At 43.5% G+C, this 15,128-nt stretch overlaps 1 protein-coding gene across 2 annotated transcripts in view; it reads left to right on the top strand.

Annotated features, from left to right (window-relative positions):
• Window positions 1-15,128, top strand: part of Ift43 (intraflagellar transport 43) — a 103,730-nt gene that overhangs the window by 17,042 nt on the left and 71,560 nt on the right. For both annotated transcript variants that reach the window (XM_008840242.3, XM_008840233.3), the window contains exon 3: window positions 14,740-14,804. In XM_008840242.3, coding sequence (XP_008838464.2) covers window positions 14,740-14,804 — 65 coding nt within the window. The remainder of the gene's footprint in view (window positions 1-14,739; window positions 14,805-15,128) is intronic.

Genomic DNA, 15,128 nt, shown 5'->3' with positions numbered 1-15,128 from the left:
AGTGCCTTTACCCACTGAGCCATCTTGCCAGTCATATTTATAGAGAGAGACATTTCTAAGTAGAATTTTATTCATTTATTTATCCTACATTTCGTATGAACTTGCCATTATAAAAATAATCACAATAACATTGTATTCTAGTTGGAGAACTACGCACTTAGACAAGTGATTAGGATGGGGAAGTTACAGCCTGGGATCACAGAAGCAGCACTGCCTACCCTGGGAGTTAGCAAGGCCTCGAAAGGAACTGTCTCTTGAGCTGGGTAGACATGAATGAGTAGGAATCTGCTAATGCGAGGGAAGAAGAGAAGGATATTGGGAGTACTGTAGTATGTTTGGACTGAGGTAGAAAAATTGGGGCTTATTTGTGTGCTGTAGGATGCCCACAAAGATTTTGAAGCAGAGAAAGACATTATTGACTTGTCTAGGAAGATAAATCTGGCAGCTATGTTGGAGAATAGTTTAGAAAGGAGAGCAAGCATGTTGGCAGGGAGATCCGTGGAGGCGGTTGGAGCAAATGATGTGGCAGAGCCAAGTCAGTGTTCCCAAGCTTCAGGCATTCCCAGGCTGTTTTTACAGTTTCTGATATCCACATAACCACTCACATTATTAACTTAAAAAAAAATTGTCTCTTTTGTATTTAAATTTTTTAAAAGAGAGTTTATCAATGAAGTTAAAGTTTGTAGTAGATATTTCAGAATAGTTTTAGGATATGGAATAGTTTCAGGTTATAACTGGGGTTTGAAAAAGTAGCAAGGTCATTGTCCGCTTAAAGACTCAGGGAGCTATAAGGCTACACATGAGATGACTCCCTTAAAATGAGTCTGGTAATGGAGAGCAAGCCAAATGTCCTGATTTCTTATCAGTGTATTAGTTAGTTTTTGTTGCTGTGATAAAACACTTGGACTAAAAGCAACTTGGGGAGGAAAGGGTTTATTTCATCCCACACTTCCAGGTCACAGTCTGTCACTGAGGGAAGTTATTGAGGGTAGGAACCAAGGTGGAACACTGTTTACTGGCTTCTATGGTTCAGGCTTCTTCATACAGCCCAGGCCTACCTGCCTAAGGATGGTGCCACTCATAGTGGGCTGGATCCTTCCACATCAATCATCTATCAAAATAATCTCTCATAGACATGACCACAGGTCAGTCTGATCTAAGAAATTCCTCAATTGAGGTTCCCTGTTCGCAGGTGACTCTAAGTTGTATCAAACTGACACGAAAAGCTAACTAGCATAATCAGTGTATACTCAGGCAGTTAATTGCTAGTGACAAGGATGGAGAATAAAAGAGGCTTGATATAGCTGAATAGTATGAGCTCCATTGCTTTGTAATCATTTGCAGGAGTTGGGATCTAGAGGCGAAGGCTTTCTCTTAGGTCTCAGGTGTGGAGTTTTAAAGATGGCGCAGATTCTACTTGAAAGAGCTGTTAGAGGAACAAAGTCTGGGGTTAATGGGGAGCCAGGAGAGACACAAGCTGGAGAGAATGGAGAGGATCAAGTCTGCTTTGGAACCATGAGCTGCTGACTAGAAACCTCAGTGAGACCGATAGCTAGGCCACATCTCTTCATCCTGGGCCTGCCAGTAATTCCTGAAGAGCAGGATGATAGTAAGATTCTTTTAGTGCTGATACTTCACAGGAGAAGGCTCGTAACCAAGGCTGAATGTCATTAGTGCCAGACTGAAACATTTCTAGTGTAATAATAACTATTACATGTGTAGACTATACGTGAGACAGTTTTTATGTCCCATCTTAATTCTTCCATTGACTTTTTGTGTATAATCATATTGTGTGTATGTGTTACTTTGTTTTGTTTTTGGAGACCAGGGTCTCCCTGTAGTCCCAGCTGGCCTGGAATTCACTATGTAGACCAGAGATCTCACAGAGATCCCCCTGCCTCTGCCTTCTGAGTGCCTGGATTAAAGATGTGTGCCACCATGCCCAGCCTTTTTCCACCACTTTTTATTTTGATTATGGATTATGTTTAACATGTCTATATTAGACATTGTGATTATAGGTTATAGAAACTTGGATTATACTAACCTTCTAGAAGTTTTTGTTTTGTTTTGTTTTGTTTTAATGGATAGTTGAATTATCTGCAGATCACTAAACTTGTGTAGCTCTTTGCAAAGTTAATCTAAAAAGTCCTAAGTTTGGTGGTGTGCTATTTTAATGGCAGGAGGGCTTCCTGTAGAGCCTTATACTGAGTAGTAAAATTGATGAATTAAGTGACTACATTTGGCTATGCCTTTGTGACAGTCCATTGTCACCTGGGAGTGGTAGCTAAGCTGGCTTTCATTCTGCCTTGTTTGAGAAAGGGTAGGAAGGGGCTGGAGAGATGGCTCAGCAGTTCAGAGCACTTGTTGCTTTTCTAGAAAACTGGAGTTCAGTTCCTAGTACCCAAATCAGATGTCTCACAAACACCTGTAACTCAGCTCCAGGAGATCTGAAACCGTCTTCTGACCTGGTGAGCAAAAAAGAAAGTGTGGGAAGAGAGCCTGAGAACTTAACCTTGAACTTTGACTGCTGAGCAGAAAAAGAGACAACAGCATGTTTCAATACTGGAATATGAGGAAGTTTTTACCACGGTGAGAAAACCAAGTAGCAATGCTATAGGTTTTCCAGAAACCAAATTTATTCAGTGTTAAGAACAATTCCTTGTCTTGGTTTGTGTCCCTTATAATTTAGGTAGATCATATAGAAACATTTCTTTAAATGGTAGTCAGAGAAAATGATGGTTGTTAAAAATGATTTTTTTTTTTTTTTTGGTCTTTTTGAGACAGGGTCTCCCTATAGCCCCAGCTGCCCTAGAACTCTCTATGTAGATGAGGCTGGCCTTGAACTCAAAGAGACATGCCTGCCTCTGCTTCCCAAGTGCTGGGATCAAAGATGTGTGCCTCTGCACTCAGCATTAAAAATGATTTTTAACAAAATTAAAAATTACTAACCTCGTACTTCTAACCACATCCCAACCCCCTCCCCCTGTATATAAAATTTTGTTGTTTGACAGTGCATGAAATCCAGAAGTTTGGGGAATAGTTCTAATAGTCTACAAAGACTTTTTAGGATCCCAGGGGCCACTTTTGAAATGGTGGGTAGTGGTCGTCTCAAAATGTGCTAATTGCCATCACAGTGTTCTGTGCTGACAGTTTTCCTTTCAGGTTCTCAGGACCTGCTGTCCCTGGAGTCCCCACGATGTGAAAGAATAGAGGGTGGATCTGGACGTTCTTCTCTAGGTCACACATAATGGGGCCGCCAGCCCGGGGATCACTAGCTCCATGGAGCTACCCCCACTTTTCCATCCTCACTCTTGAGGGGCCATGCAAGAGCTCAGGTTTCTTCGAGCTGGCTTCTGCTCTCAATTCGCTCCAAGTAATTCTACTCTGGATTTGGTTGAGGGAGCAAGTCTAGACTATGCTTACACTAAGCCATGAAGTCACAGGTGCCAGGAGGGTGGCTTCTTAGAGGGCTGGGAATTCACACCCTCAGCATCACACACATGCCTCGCTACACACATGCTGGATTAATTTGAACAAGTGGAAAAGAGTGCAGAGAATGACAAAAATGTATAGGTTTTGATTTATGATGAAAGTTGAAAAGAATGTTTATGTTGGCTAAATGGCAAAAACTATGGGGGAACCGGGCACGTCTTTGTCAGCGTCTGGAAGGTATGTGGACTCAAGAAGAGGACGAGGAAAGAGCTGATTTTAGGATGACCCCAGGGATGTAATTCAGTGATGCTGTTCAAGATGGGGGAATCCAGGATGAATTTTAAGCATGATTTTCAGGACTGAAATCTGTTCTCTTTAGTTCAGCCTCTTCAAAAACTGCTGGCAGCCATATCCCAGAAGCGACTCAGAGCAGACAGCTGCGTGACATTGTGTGATGCCACCAGAACATCACCAGGCACCGTGGCTATCCTGAGCATCACGTTTATGTCCCAGTGATTAGCAGAGCTGTGTTTCTTTCCTCTTAATCTCTCTCTGTGTGGAGCAGCTAAGGCAGATAAGAATTAGATCCTGGAACAAAACCTGTGCAGGGCAGCCTCCCACAAAAGACGATGGTTCCAGACTATCAGAGTCATCCCTCTGTCTCAACCCTGGGCATGAAGAATTTTTCCAAAGTCTGCATTTTATCACTATTATTGCTTTTGATAAACAATACAGTAACAACACTAACAACATGAAGTGCTGCTTTGTGGCAGGACGGCTCCAGGTTTACAGTAGACCCACAGGGGGCGTCTGACCTCTCTCATTTTACACAGAGGAACAGCAGGCTTAATGAAGATAACTAGGCCAGCTATAAAAGATACTTCTAGAATTTGAACCTAGACTTGTTCCCTCTTCCCACCTCTGCAGCCTTTAAAACTATAGCTTTGCGAGGCTGGATAGATGGCTCAGCAGTTTGGAGCACTGGCTGCTCTTGCAGAGGACCTGGGTTTGGTTCCTAGCACCAACATGACAGCTAACAACCATCCACAACTCCAGTTCCAGGGTATCTGAGACCCTTTCCTGGCTTCTGTGGGCCTTGCACACTATGGGCGCACTTACACACATGTAGGCAATACACTCATACACGTAAAATAAAAATAATAAATATTAAAAGAACTACAGCTTTGCTTGCTCCTTCCCTCCCTTTTCTCCCCACTTCTCTCCTCTTCAGTATGTTCCCTCATTCTTCAAAATTAGTCCACTTGGTATGACAAGGCTGTCTTGTGGTTCATGGTAAAGACACAGCTACTTTCCGAGTGAGGAGATTAATGTTGATTCAGCCTGGCACAGTTTGGCATGGTATTCAAGCTGTTATAGTTTATTTTGGGCATCACTTTCTAATCCTGCCTCTGCCCTTAACCTTTCTGTCAGTGTAAACCAGTCTGTCTCTCCAGCGAAGCAGGGTTAGTCCAAGCTATTTGCTGGTCCTCCTGTATTACAGGACATTTCTATCAGCAGTAGGTACATCCGAGTTTGTGTCCAAAAAAGAAAAGAAAAATAAGCTTTGTTTTTGTCTTCTCAGCTCTTCTCTATAATAGGATAGAAGCACTGATCTGGTCTCTGTTGTTCTTGGGTACTTGGGTCCGGCCCCGAGTGCCTTTTTTCTGTAGCTGTCACATCCTTCTACCATCATGTCCTCTATGGAGTGCACATAGCTGTCAAGCTTGGCTGTAGTAGGTCCTTCTTTGAGACTCAGCTAAGCAACCCTCCCTTATATGATGGCTATCATTATTCTTAAGCATAAATTAGTATATTCTTTCATTGTCTAGATTGGCCCTCTGACAAGTCTTAATGCCTGTGTCTCGTTTCTCTGTAGCCTGGCCTTCTCTGTTTTTATTCACATCTCCTTCACACTCAAACTGATGCTAAATGTTCTATCGCAACATTTCATTGTTTTGTCCAGGTATCTGCCCTGAGAATTCAAAATACTGCACTTCATAGGCCCACAGAATCACAGAATTGTAGCACAGAAGAGATTCGTCTTCTACCATGAAGATACTCAGATCATGGAACTGGTAGTGGTAAGGCAAGGACCCAAAGCCAGATTACTTGGTGTTTCTACCCCACTTTCCCCCTGATTTCTTATGTGCATATATTCAGAATTAAGAGAGCATCCATGATAAATTGGGGCAGGGGACAGAGGGGTGCTTTAATCTGTAGACACAGGCTCGGGCATGTAGCTCAATGACAGAGCTCTTGTGTAGAGTGCTTAAAGCCCCACGGTTGATCTCCTGCACAACAAAACCAAATAGCAATACAAGCACATTTCCCTATCATTTCCAGCCATGGCAGGGGTCATTGAGAACTGATGTGTTCGGTGGACAGTTGTTTTCTGACTGTGGTATTGTGAATTCCTGGCCATTAAATGGAGAATGTCTCTTCCTGTTAAATTCTGCTTTTCATTGAGCAGATACATCGTCAACAGCCTTCACAGTGATTTTCTCCTCCACACCAGCCTTGCTTTTTTGCTCTTTTATTATCCTGAACTTTATACTCTGGTTTATTTCTTATTTGATTCAACTTTTCATTAAAATTAGAAATATCTGGAAAAGTAGGAAAAAAATAAGTACAATGAACAGCATTCACCCAACACTGGGTTCAACTGTGATTAACATTTTGCCCTACTTGTTTAAGTTATAATTTATAAGATATTTTAAAAATAATGGTTATGTTTTATGTATAGTTTTTGTTGAATTATATTCACAAATTATGGACATGATATATTACTTAAATACTTGAGCATTTATCTCATAGTGACATTTTCCTAGAAGATTAATTGTCAATCCTAACAGTATAGCAACTCCCTAACATCATCTTTACCCAGGTATACTCATTTTCTATCTCTAAAATTGTTTTTATAATGAGATATTTTTAAAAATCCAGGATCAGAGCAAGAACCATATCATTTTATTTATATCATTCTATTTCTCTTAAGCCGCCTCCACCATCTTAATGACTTTGGCTTTTCAAAGAGATCTGGCCAATTGCTCTATAAGGTTTCCTCATTCTAGATTCGTTGGATTCTTTCTTCCTGGTATCATTTAGCTTATTTTTCTCTTACCTGATTTTCAGTAAGCTGGAAAGCTGATTGGAGGACTTGACTAGATTCCAGAAGAACATTCTTGGTGGGCATTTTTCTGGGGTGATGCTTTGTGCTTCAAGGGATGGCACACCACATCCCATTGTTACTGCTGCTCAACTTGATGACTGAGCTGGGGTGACATTAAACACTGCCTCCATTAAGGAGCGTTTGCTCCTTTGCAGCTAATACTTAATGTATAGGGTAATTCTTTGGAGCCCTGAGAACACTCAGTTCTTCCCCCCAAATTCCTTCACCCATGGCTTTATGATCAGGTTTCTTCCTTCCTTGTTCATAAAATAGAATGTGTTATATGTCCAATTCAGCCTGTTTTTTCACAGAGGGAACCGCCTTTACTCACAAGCATTCAGTTAAAAGTTCAGATGATCTGTGACCATCCTAGACCTTAAACCCGTTATGGGAAAACTCAACTCTATGATGACTTAGCTGTGAAGCCCAGGGTTTGAATGGGAGGCAGAAACCTGTGGTGGAATGGTACGGGAGGGCTGAGTGGCAGGATGGATACCAGCCCCTGTTGGGTGTACACTATTCCTAAGCTCTGAGCTCCCATCTTCCCCCTCAGCAACCCATGCAGAGAGTAGCTCTACTTTCAGGTTGCTGGAGAAAGGAAGTTTGTTTTCAGTCAGTGACCAAAATTTGAACTGAAGATGGGTAGTGTGAACTTTGCACTAGATCTCACTTAACTAAATGCCTTTGTGCTTGGGAATTTGTGTGTGCCTAAACTGGCTTTTTAAAACAGGTTGCCCTATGGATTGAGAACTCTGACGAGCCTGGTTCATTTGGGGGCCGAGTGGGAGTGGGGTTTCTCCAGGGCTCCTGTGAGTTTGTGTGCGAAGTCTCCAAACTCAAAAGGCTCCTTTTTTGGCACTGCAGCATCTTCGTGTGTCGGCATCTTAAGAATCTGGGGAACCATATAAAGATCAGAAACAAGTCTGGCCCTAGAGGCTCCCTCTGACATGGTAATTCCAGTTCGTTGAATCCTGGCCCACTCGGATGAGACCATATAAAGAGGCTGTTTCCTGAATTTCCCGCGCTCTGCCTCTCACAGGCTCCTTTTTGTAGCATGCTGGTATTTCAGGACTGCAGTCTCAGTCACGTGTTCTCAACCCTTTACTCACAGTCATTCCTGCCCTGAGTTTATTTTTGGAGACAGCACATTTTTGCTTCTCTTTAGGAGCTATGCGGGGTCCTGCCCCCTCCACCCATCGGTGGCAGCCCCAGCAAGCTCTGCTCATTTCCCACACTCGGGATGTGACTCCGGCTTTCAAGAGAGAACAAGGATGATGCCCAAGGTCTGCTGTCACCAGGCTTCATTTCTGTCCCTTGTGATGTTGCGTATTTTAAGACTTTTCTTTGAAAAAAAAATTGGGGAAATGTTACCTGGCAGTAAGACAGCCAAGTTAGAAATTGCTTTTCCAGCTGATGTCTTGGGGCCTTGCCTCTGGATCTCAGAAGAAGAGTAATTTAAAGAATAAGCTGGGACTTTTGAATTTGAGGATCAGGCCCTCTCTTCTGGCACTGAAGGTTGTTGGAGCTCTTACTCTTCTCCTGTAGAGTGTGTTCCCCTGACCCTAACACAGGAATTGCAAATCTGTTTCTTCCGAAGTGCCTACTGGAACAGAGTGGGCTCAGCTTCCCAAGTGCTCTACCAGGCGAATTTTGGAGTCAGTGGGCTCCAGGGAAATAATGTCTGAACTATGTTAGCCTGCCTTAAGACTGTCTCCTTTCAAGGAGGAAGCAAGACCAGACCCTTTTCTTTTTAAAAATGAGTGGCTATAGAGAACTTGGGGATATAAAATCTAAAAAAAAAAAAAATCAGTCATGCATTCATGTCTTCTCTGACCCTACCCAGACCTAATGGACAGGACAGGGAGGGATCCGGGGCTGTGACTGCAGCTGGAGCTCTGATGGTTGAGCTGGTGGCAGCATTCCAGCCCCTTCAGGGCCCCTACCTCTGAGCTGTCACCTCTGGGAAGGGAAAGCACAGGGGTTCTAGAAGGAGTAACAGCAGTGGCCTGCCCAGGACGTGTGCTGGGTTTCAGCTTGCCCTGGGGAGATGGTGTGGGACTCTTGGGAACAGAGTTGACTGGGTGCCTAGATGTCATCAGAGTTTCTAAAGGGGCAGCAAGGCATTCAGGGGATGGCCTCTCCGTGAAAAAGGAACCAGCCAACCTTTAAAACTGCATTACTGAAGCCAGTCATCTGCTTCCTTTTGAAACAGATCGTTTGCACTTATTTTAGAAGTTGGAGTGTGTTCAGACCTTCCTTCCACTTGGATTGCATTACAAGTAACAGATGCTGAAGGCTCAGGCCCTGAGGATTTTCCCCAGGCCTCTGACTATGATAGTAATAGACTAGCAGCATTTTCTACAGGAGCAGTATGTGCTACTCTGGTATCACTAGTCCCCTGGGTCCCCCCCCCCCCCCCAATCAATCTCAATCCTCTCTCTCTCTCGCTGGGACTCAAACTCAGCTAGGCAAGTGCTCTGCCACTGAGCTACACCCCCAAACCTCTTTTTTCCAATCCAGGGACAAGCCCACTTTCCCCATAAAGCCTCCTTGACCTCACTCTTCCCTCAGCACTTCCGGGTCTGCACTGTTCTGTTCAACCTTCAGCCGTGTATTGTGGACTTTGTGCATGCTTGTCAGAGTACAGTCTTAATTACACCCCAGGATGAAGTAGCCCCATAATACCACCAAGGTAGCAAGAAAAGTACAAAACTGACTGGAGCTACTCTGTGCCTGAGGGATTTCTCAGACCCAGCTAAATCTCTTAGTCTTGGGCAGCCTCCTTGAAACACTGTGCCCCTGTGAGCATGCTGGCCTTGACCTCCATTGTTTTAGCTCCAACCTGATGTCTGTTCATGAAGATTTCACATGGACCTGAATTTTTCCTCTTCTTGGCCTCATTGAACCAGATAACATACAAGAACAGGATGACATCCTTTTCTGTCTCAGCATACCCAGGATAGTGCCCAGGGAATGAAGAGACTCTAAAGAAGAGCCTTTATAACTTGGAATTAGTTAAGTCCAGAGCATTGGGGGTGGGGGGGCTGTGACAAGAATGTTTGCATTCCCAGTCAGGAGACCTCTCCCTCTGAAGGTGTAGGTCCAAACTTTGCAGAAAGCTAAGTCCTACCTGTCTGTCCCTCCTTGCCTCCTATGATAGTTAACCTTGTCAACTTGACTGGATTTATAGTAGTCATGGAAACACACCTGTGTGTGTATGAGGACATTTTCAGAAAGGTTTAAATGAATAAGTACTTTGAATTTGGGTAGCACCATTCTGTGGGCTGGGGTTCAAGACTGAATACAAAGGAGAAAGTAGCTGAGTGGCAGCTTTCATCTCTCTCTGCTTCCTGATTGGATATGTTGTGACCACCTACCTCTCCTGCACCCCCTGGGCCTTCCCCTATGTGATGGACTGTGCCCTGAAACTGTGAGCTAAAGTAAGCCCTTCTTCCTTTATGTGGATTTCCTCAGGTATTTTGTCACAGCACTGAGAAAAGTCACAAATATACCTCCTATCTGCCTCAGTGTCTCTCCTGAGGTTTGCCAAGACCCCAGTGGGAAGCAGAAGGGTCCTTGTTGTCTTGCCTGGACTTGTTCAAAGGACTCTCCTGCATGGCATCCTCTCCCACCTGCTCCGAATGTTTGAGGGGAATGAAGAGCAGCAGGCACAGTTTTATAATATGATGTCAGCTCTGGAAGGTGTCTGTCATTTGTAAAGAAACACTGGGTATGGAGGACCGACTCACATGGCAAGCTGTTTGTTTCCCACCTGCAGGAACCGTTTTGGAATGGAGAAAAGGAGAACTGCAGCTGGTTTACCTGTAGGAGAGAGGGCTCTTGGCTCACCCCCAGGAGCCATTGCTTACTGGGGCTTGGTTAAAGAAGATAGAGCCTATTGTTTTAGTCTTTAGGATCTTAGAGATTTGTAATTGGTAGTTGCAGTGACAGAGGAGGTCAGGCTAGCCTGAAAGGAGATTTTTTTTTAATTGTATATTTTCCTATGGTCTAGCTTTCCCTGTGTCAGCATTAGTAATAATGGTGACAATGATGGTAGAAAGGAAAGTTATGTCACAGTGTGCCAGGTACTGTTCTGTGTACTGACCATCAAGTCACCAATTTAATCCCTCTCCATTTTTAGGGATTACTCAAAGGCTACATTTTGAAAGACGTTTATGTCATTTAAGCTACTTTTGCATGCTGCCTAAACATTCAAAATCCCTTCCAGGTCATTCTGTGCCTCCTGTCATCATAACCCACATCCCAGAGTAGAAAACAGGTGTGGTATCAGGAGACTGTTTCCTTCCCATCTTGTTCTGAACTCTTAGCATCTTACAGCATTAGAAAAGCTCCTGAACAGACTGGGACACTCCCCATGTTTTACCATCATGGAGTTCATTCTGTCCTTCCCAATACCTGAAGCAGAGAGGTAGTGGCCACACACCCAGGTGTCAGCAGCACCAGCCTCAGGGAGTAAAGTGGGACCAGGGCAAGTGGGGCATGCTTTCATTTTGCTCTCCCGCACCTGCATGTAAGAAAAGATCACATTGCCATCAATAAATAAACTGTCCCATTTTTCTCAGAACACTTTGCATAGCTTCCATTCCTCCTCCACCTCTCCTTTCTGGCAGGCAGAGGAGCAGAGAATTCTGTGCCAAGGGAAAACCAGCCACACAATACATAGGAGCAGCAAGAAGGAGATGGGGAGTTGGGACTACCTGCACGGGGACGGCTCTTGTTCCCAGGCGTTAACACTGGATATTCCAGTTTATCAGGAGAACTGGAAACTGACTTTTTAGGTAGGAAACTTTACATATTTTAGACAGTAACATAAAACAAAAAAATTGTGTGGCCAAATAAAACATGGCAACCAATTTATGACTTTATTACATTATCACAGGATTGATTGTCTTATCCTTGGGTAGAGAAGTGTAGGGCGTTATTCCCAGGAGCACAGGGAAGAGAGTGGAGGCCAAACTGATTTGTTTTATATTTTAATTTAAAAAACTTTGTTTATGAGGTGTGTGTTTCTGTGAGTGTGTGTTTCTGTGTGTGTGTGTGTGTGTGCCTGTGCACACGTGTGAATGTGGCAGCATCAAGTATCCTCCTCTGCCACCCTCTATTACTTTTTGAGACAGGGTCTCTCCCTGAATCTGGGGCTCAGGTTTTCTCAGCTAGGCTGGAAGCCAGCAAGCCCCAATGAACTTCCCGTCTCCACCTTTCTCAGAGCTGGGGTTAGAGGTGTGTACTGTAGTGGACACTCAGCTTGTTATTTGTGTTAGGATCTGAACTCTGGGCCTCATGATTGCATAGCAAGCACTCTTAACTACCGGGCCAGTTATTCAGCCCCTAATTTTTTTATTTTTGAGACAATGTCTTAACATGTAGTCTGGTCTGTCCTTGAATTTGTGACTCAGCCTCCTGAGTGCTGGGATTACAGGCGTGGACCACATTGCCTAGCTCTAAATTTTAGGTTTAAAACATCTCAAGGGGTCACAAGGTGGGTTCACATTGCAGTTTTGTCTGCTCAGCACAGTACCTTTTGCATGGCAAGAGCCCCTGGGCTTCTGTACACCGCTTTGGTTTGCCATGGCCTTGGGTTTCTCTGATCTTACTTGGGCTTTGTAATTGAGGGCTCAGTGCTGTCTGAACAGTTCTGTCTCCATACTTCAATTCTGGATTCCTGGGACAGAGAATCTCCTTGGTTCTTAACTGTTTGTGTGTCTCACTGTGTAACCCAGGCAAATCTCAAACTTGCAGTCCTCCTGCCTCTGCCTTCTAAGTGCTAAGATTACAGCACGTGCCATCATACCTGAGTCCGGATAGTTCTGAAGGGGTTCAGTACATTGTGATTCAGCCCCTTGTGACTAGAGAAAGACAGGGCATAGAATATGTATCTTCCTCTTCCAGCCCACAGATGGGTGAGCCTGGGGTGGCCTGGGTGACAAGGGTGCAGTCTCTTAGTACGTCTTTGGATGTCCCCACTCCAGTGACATAGGAGATGTCTCTGAGATTGACATACAGAGCTTTCCTATAGCTCTGTTGCCTGCCTCTTGTGACGAAAACTGAATTGCTTTTTTCTAAAATGCCTCTTAAATTTCCCAAATGCTCAGTGGGATGCAGATATTCATTCCAGGACTTGGAATCTTCTCAGTCAGTTCTAGCAGGCTCTGGCTCATGCTGCAGAAAGGTCCCGTATGTAAATGGAACACATCTTTGGCAGGCTGGGGCACTGCTACAGAGGCAGAAAGAAAACCTGTGGCAAAAGATTGCATCAAAAGCATAGAGGCATTCAAGCATGTTGAAAGGGTGTTTTCTTCAAACAGTCCTTTTGGGCTTTAAAAAGGAGGTCATAATGACACAACATTTCAGGCCAGGGGTCAGCAAACCACATCCTTCCTGTCAGATTTGGCCCACCGCCTGTTTTTAGAGTTGTTTTGTTTTTGAAACTCAGCTATACTCGTTTGTCCACTTATTTCTGAAACTGTTTCTCCACAGTATCATAGTTCAGTAGTTGCACCAGAGACTACTTTATACCACCTAGTCTTTTATAGGAAGTTTGCCAATCTCTGTTTTAGTTCAGTTATCAAAATACCTCTCTAGACTGAGGCACAGTTAAATTCTATGAAGTTATTGGAAAAAGAAAACTGATATTTCAGAAAAACGGTCCTGGAAGAATGCTGGGCAGTTCAAAATGAGAACCATTCTGTGCTGTTTTATACACTGAGGTGATTTGGTGGTTTGGTGTTCTGTGGTATTTTAGTTAAACCATGCTGGGGAAGAATCCTGCACTTCGGGTTCTGAATGTGCCCATTCCAGGTTAGTGCTTCCTGCTGAGTAAGCCGAGTAAGCTGAGAAAGCATTTGTTGTTGTTGGGCTTTTTTTTTTTTTTTATGAGGTTTTCAATCCACTAGTTTGGTTGTGTTTATGTCTGTCCTCTGAGCAAGCCTTGCTCTTAAATCTTCATTTTATTATTTTTATCCTTATAAAAAGTAGTATAAATAGAAATTTATTTCAAATATTCATTAAAAATTGGAAAGGTTGTAACAATACAGGGAGGGAAAACTTAAATTGCCTTTAATTAGAACCCTTAGTCATGTAATATGGCTAATGAACATGAAGTATTTTGTATTTATAATCTTTTCACAAAATCAGAACCTTACCTTCTATTTTGAAACATATTTTTTTTAATTAAGTATATTGAACTTTCTTGTATTATTTTATAATGCAGTTTTGCATTATTTGTATAATAATAAATGTATTTTTTTCGTCTAAATTAATGCCTTACTGCTGGTTATTTTGGTTGTTTCCAACTGTTCATTATGCAAAAGTGACATTATGCTCCTCTGTATTGATTTCCTTGGGATAAAGTCCTGGTTTAGAATTACTGCCTCAGCAAGCATACGCAGGACTGGAGAGATGGCTCATTCAGTCCAGTGTCAGCTACGCAAGCACAGGACCTGAGTTCAGATCCCCAGAGCCCACTAAAAAGCTGGGCAAGGTAACTAGTGTGGTCCTGCAATCCTAGCCTTGGGGGGCGGGAAGACAAGTAGATCCCTGAAGCTCACTGGCTGGCCAGCCTGCCTGACGGAATCATGAACTTCAGGTTGAGTGGAAGACTTTGTCTGAAACAGTAAAGGTGGAGAACAAATGAGGAAAGACACCCAGTGTCAACCTCAGGCTTCCACATGCTTGTAAATGTGTGTGCATGCACACCCACACATACCACATACACAACTCTCCATACCACACACACACACACACACACACACACACACACACACACACACACACACACACACACACACACACACACACAGAGTTAGCAGACTGGGAATGTGGCTTATTGGTAGGACTCTGTGCTTAGTATGAGCAAGGCCCTGGCTTCAATATTTGAGTATTTTTAAGTCTTCCAGTAAATATCTACCAAATTGTCCTCCAGGAATACTGTGCCAACTTATACACCGGCCAGGAGGCATGAAGGCACCTGATTTTCATAGTAAATGACAAGTGATTTTCATATTTTTATTGGGGAAGTGCCTCAGTAATCTGGCTGTTGCTTTAGGTGCCCTGAACCTTATGCACCGTGGTGCTGGGAGACACATGTTGAGTGACTGTCATTCTGGCTTCTCATACAGGCTCCCCCTCCGAAACCACCTCGAAGACAGGGAGGCTGGGCTGATGATTCCATGAAGATATCAAAGTGAGTATGACAGATAATTGGGATCAGGTGGGGGTCAGGGTGTGGGGACATCACTCCTGTTTTTTAATATATATACACACACACACACAGAGACACACACAATCTTATCGAGAAGAGCCACACACCACTTAAAGTAGCCATTGTAATTGTTCTTGGTATAGGCGTAGAGTTCTGTAACTATCACACTGTCAATTCTAGAATATTTTTATCCTACGCCATCAAAGCAACCCTGTATCTCTTAGCACTTTTGACATCACTTCAGCTTCCTCAGCTGTAGGCAACAATCAGTTTCTGTCTGTGATTTGTGTCAGTGGAATCCTGCCT

This window comes from Nannospalax galili, unplaced genomic scaffold, assembly GCF_000622305.1.
Source record: "Nannospalax galili isolate Female #2095 unplaced genomic scaffold, S.galili_v1.0 scaffold330, whole genome shotgun sequence".
Lineage (NCBI taxonomy): Eukaryota > Metazoa > Chordata > Mammalia > Rodentia > Spalacidae > Nannospalax > Nannospalax galili.
This window is presented reverse-complemented; position numbering and strand designations above follow the sequence as displayed.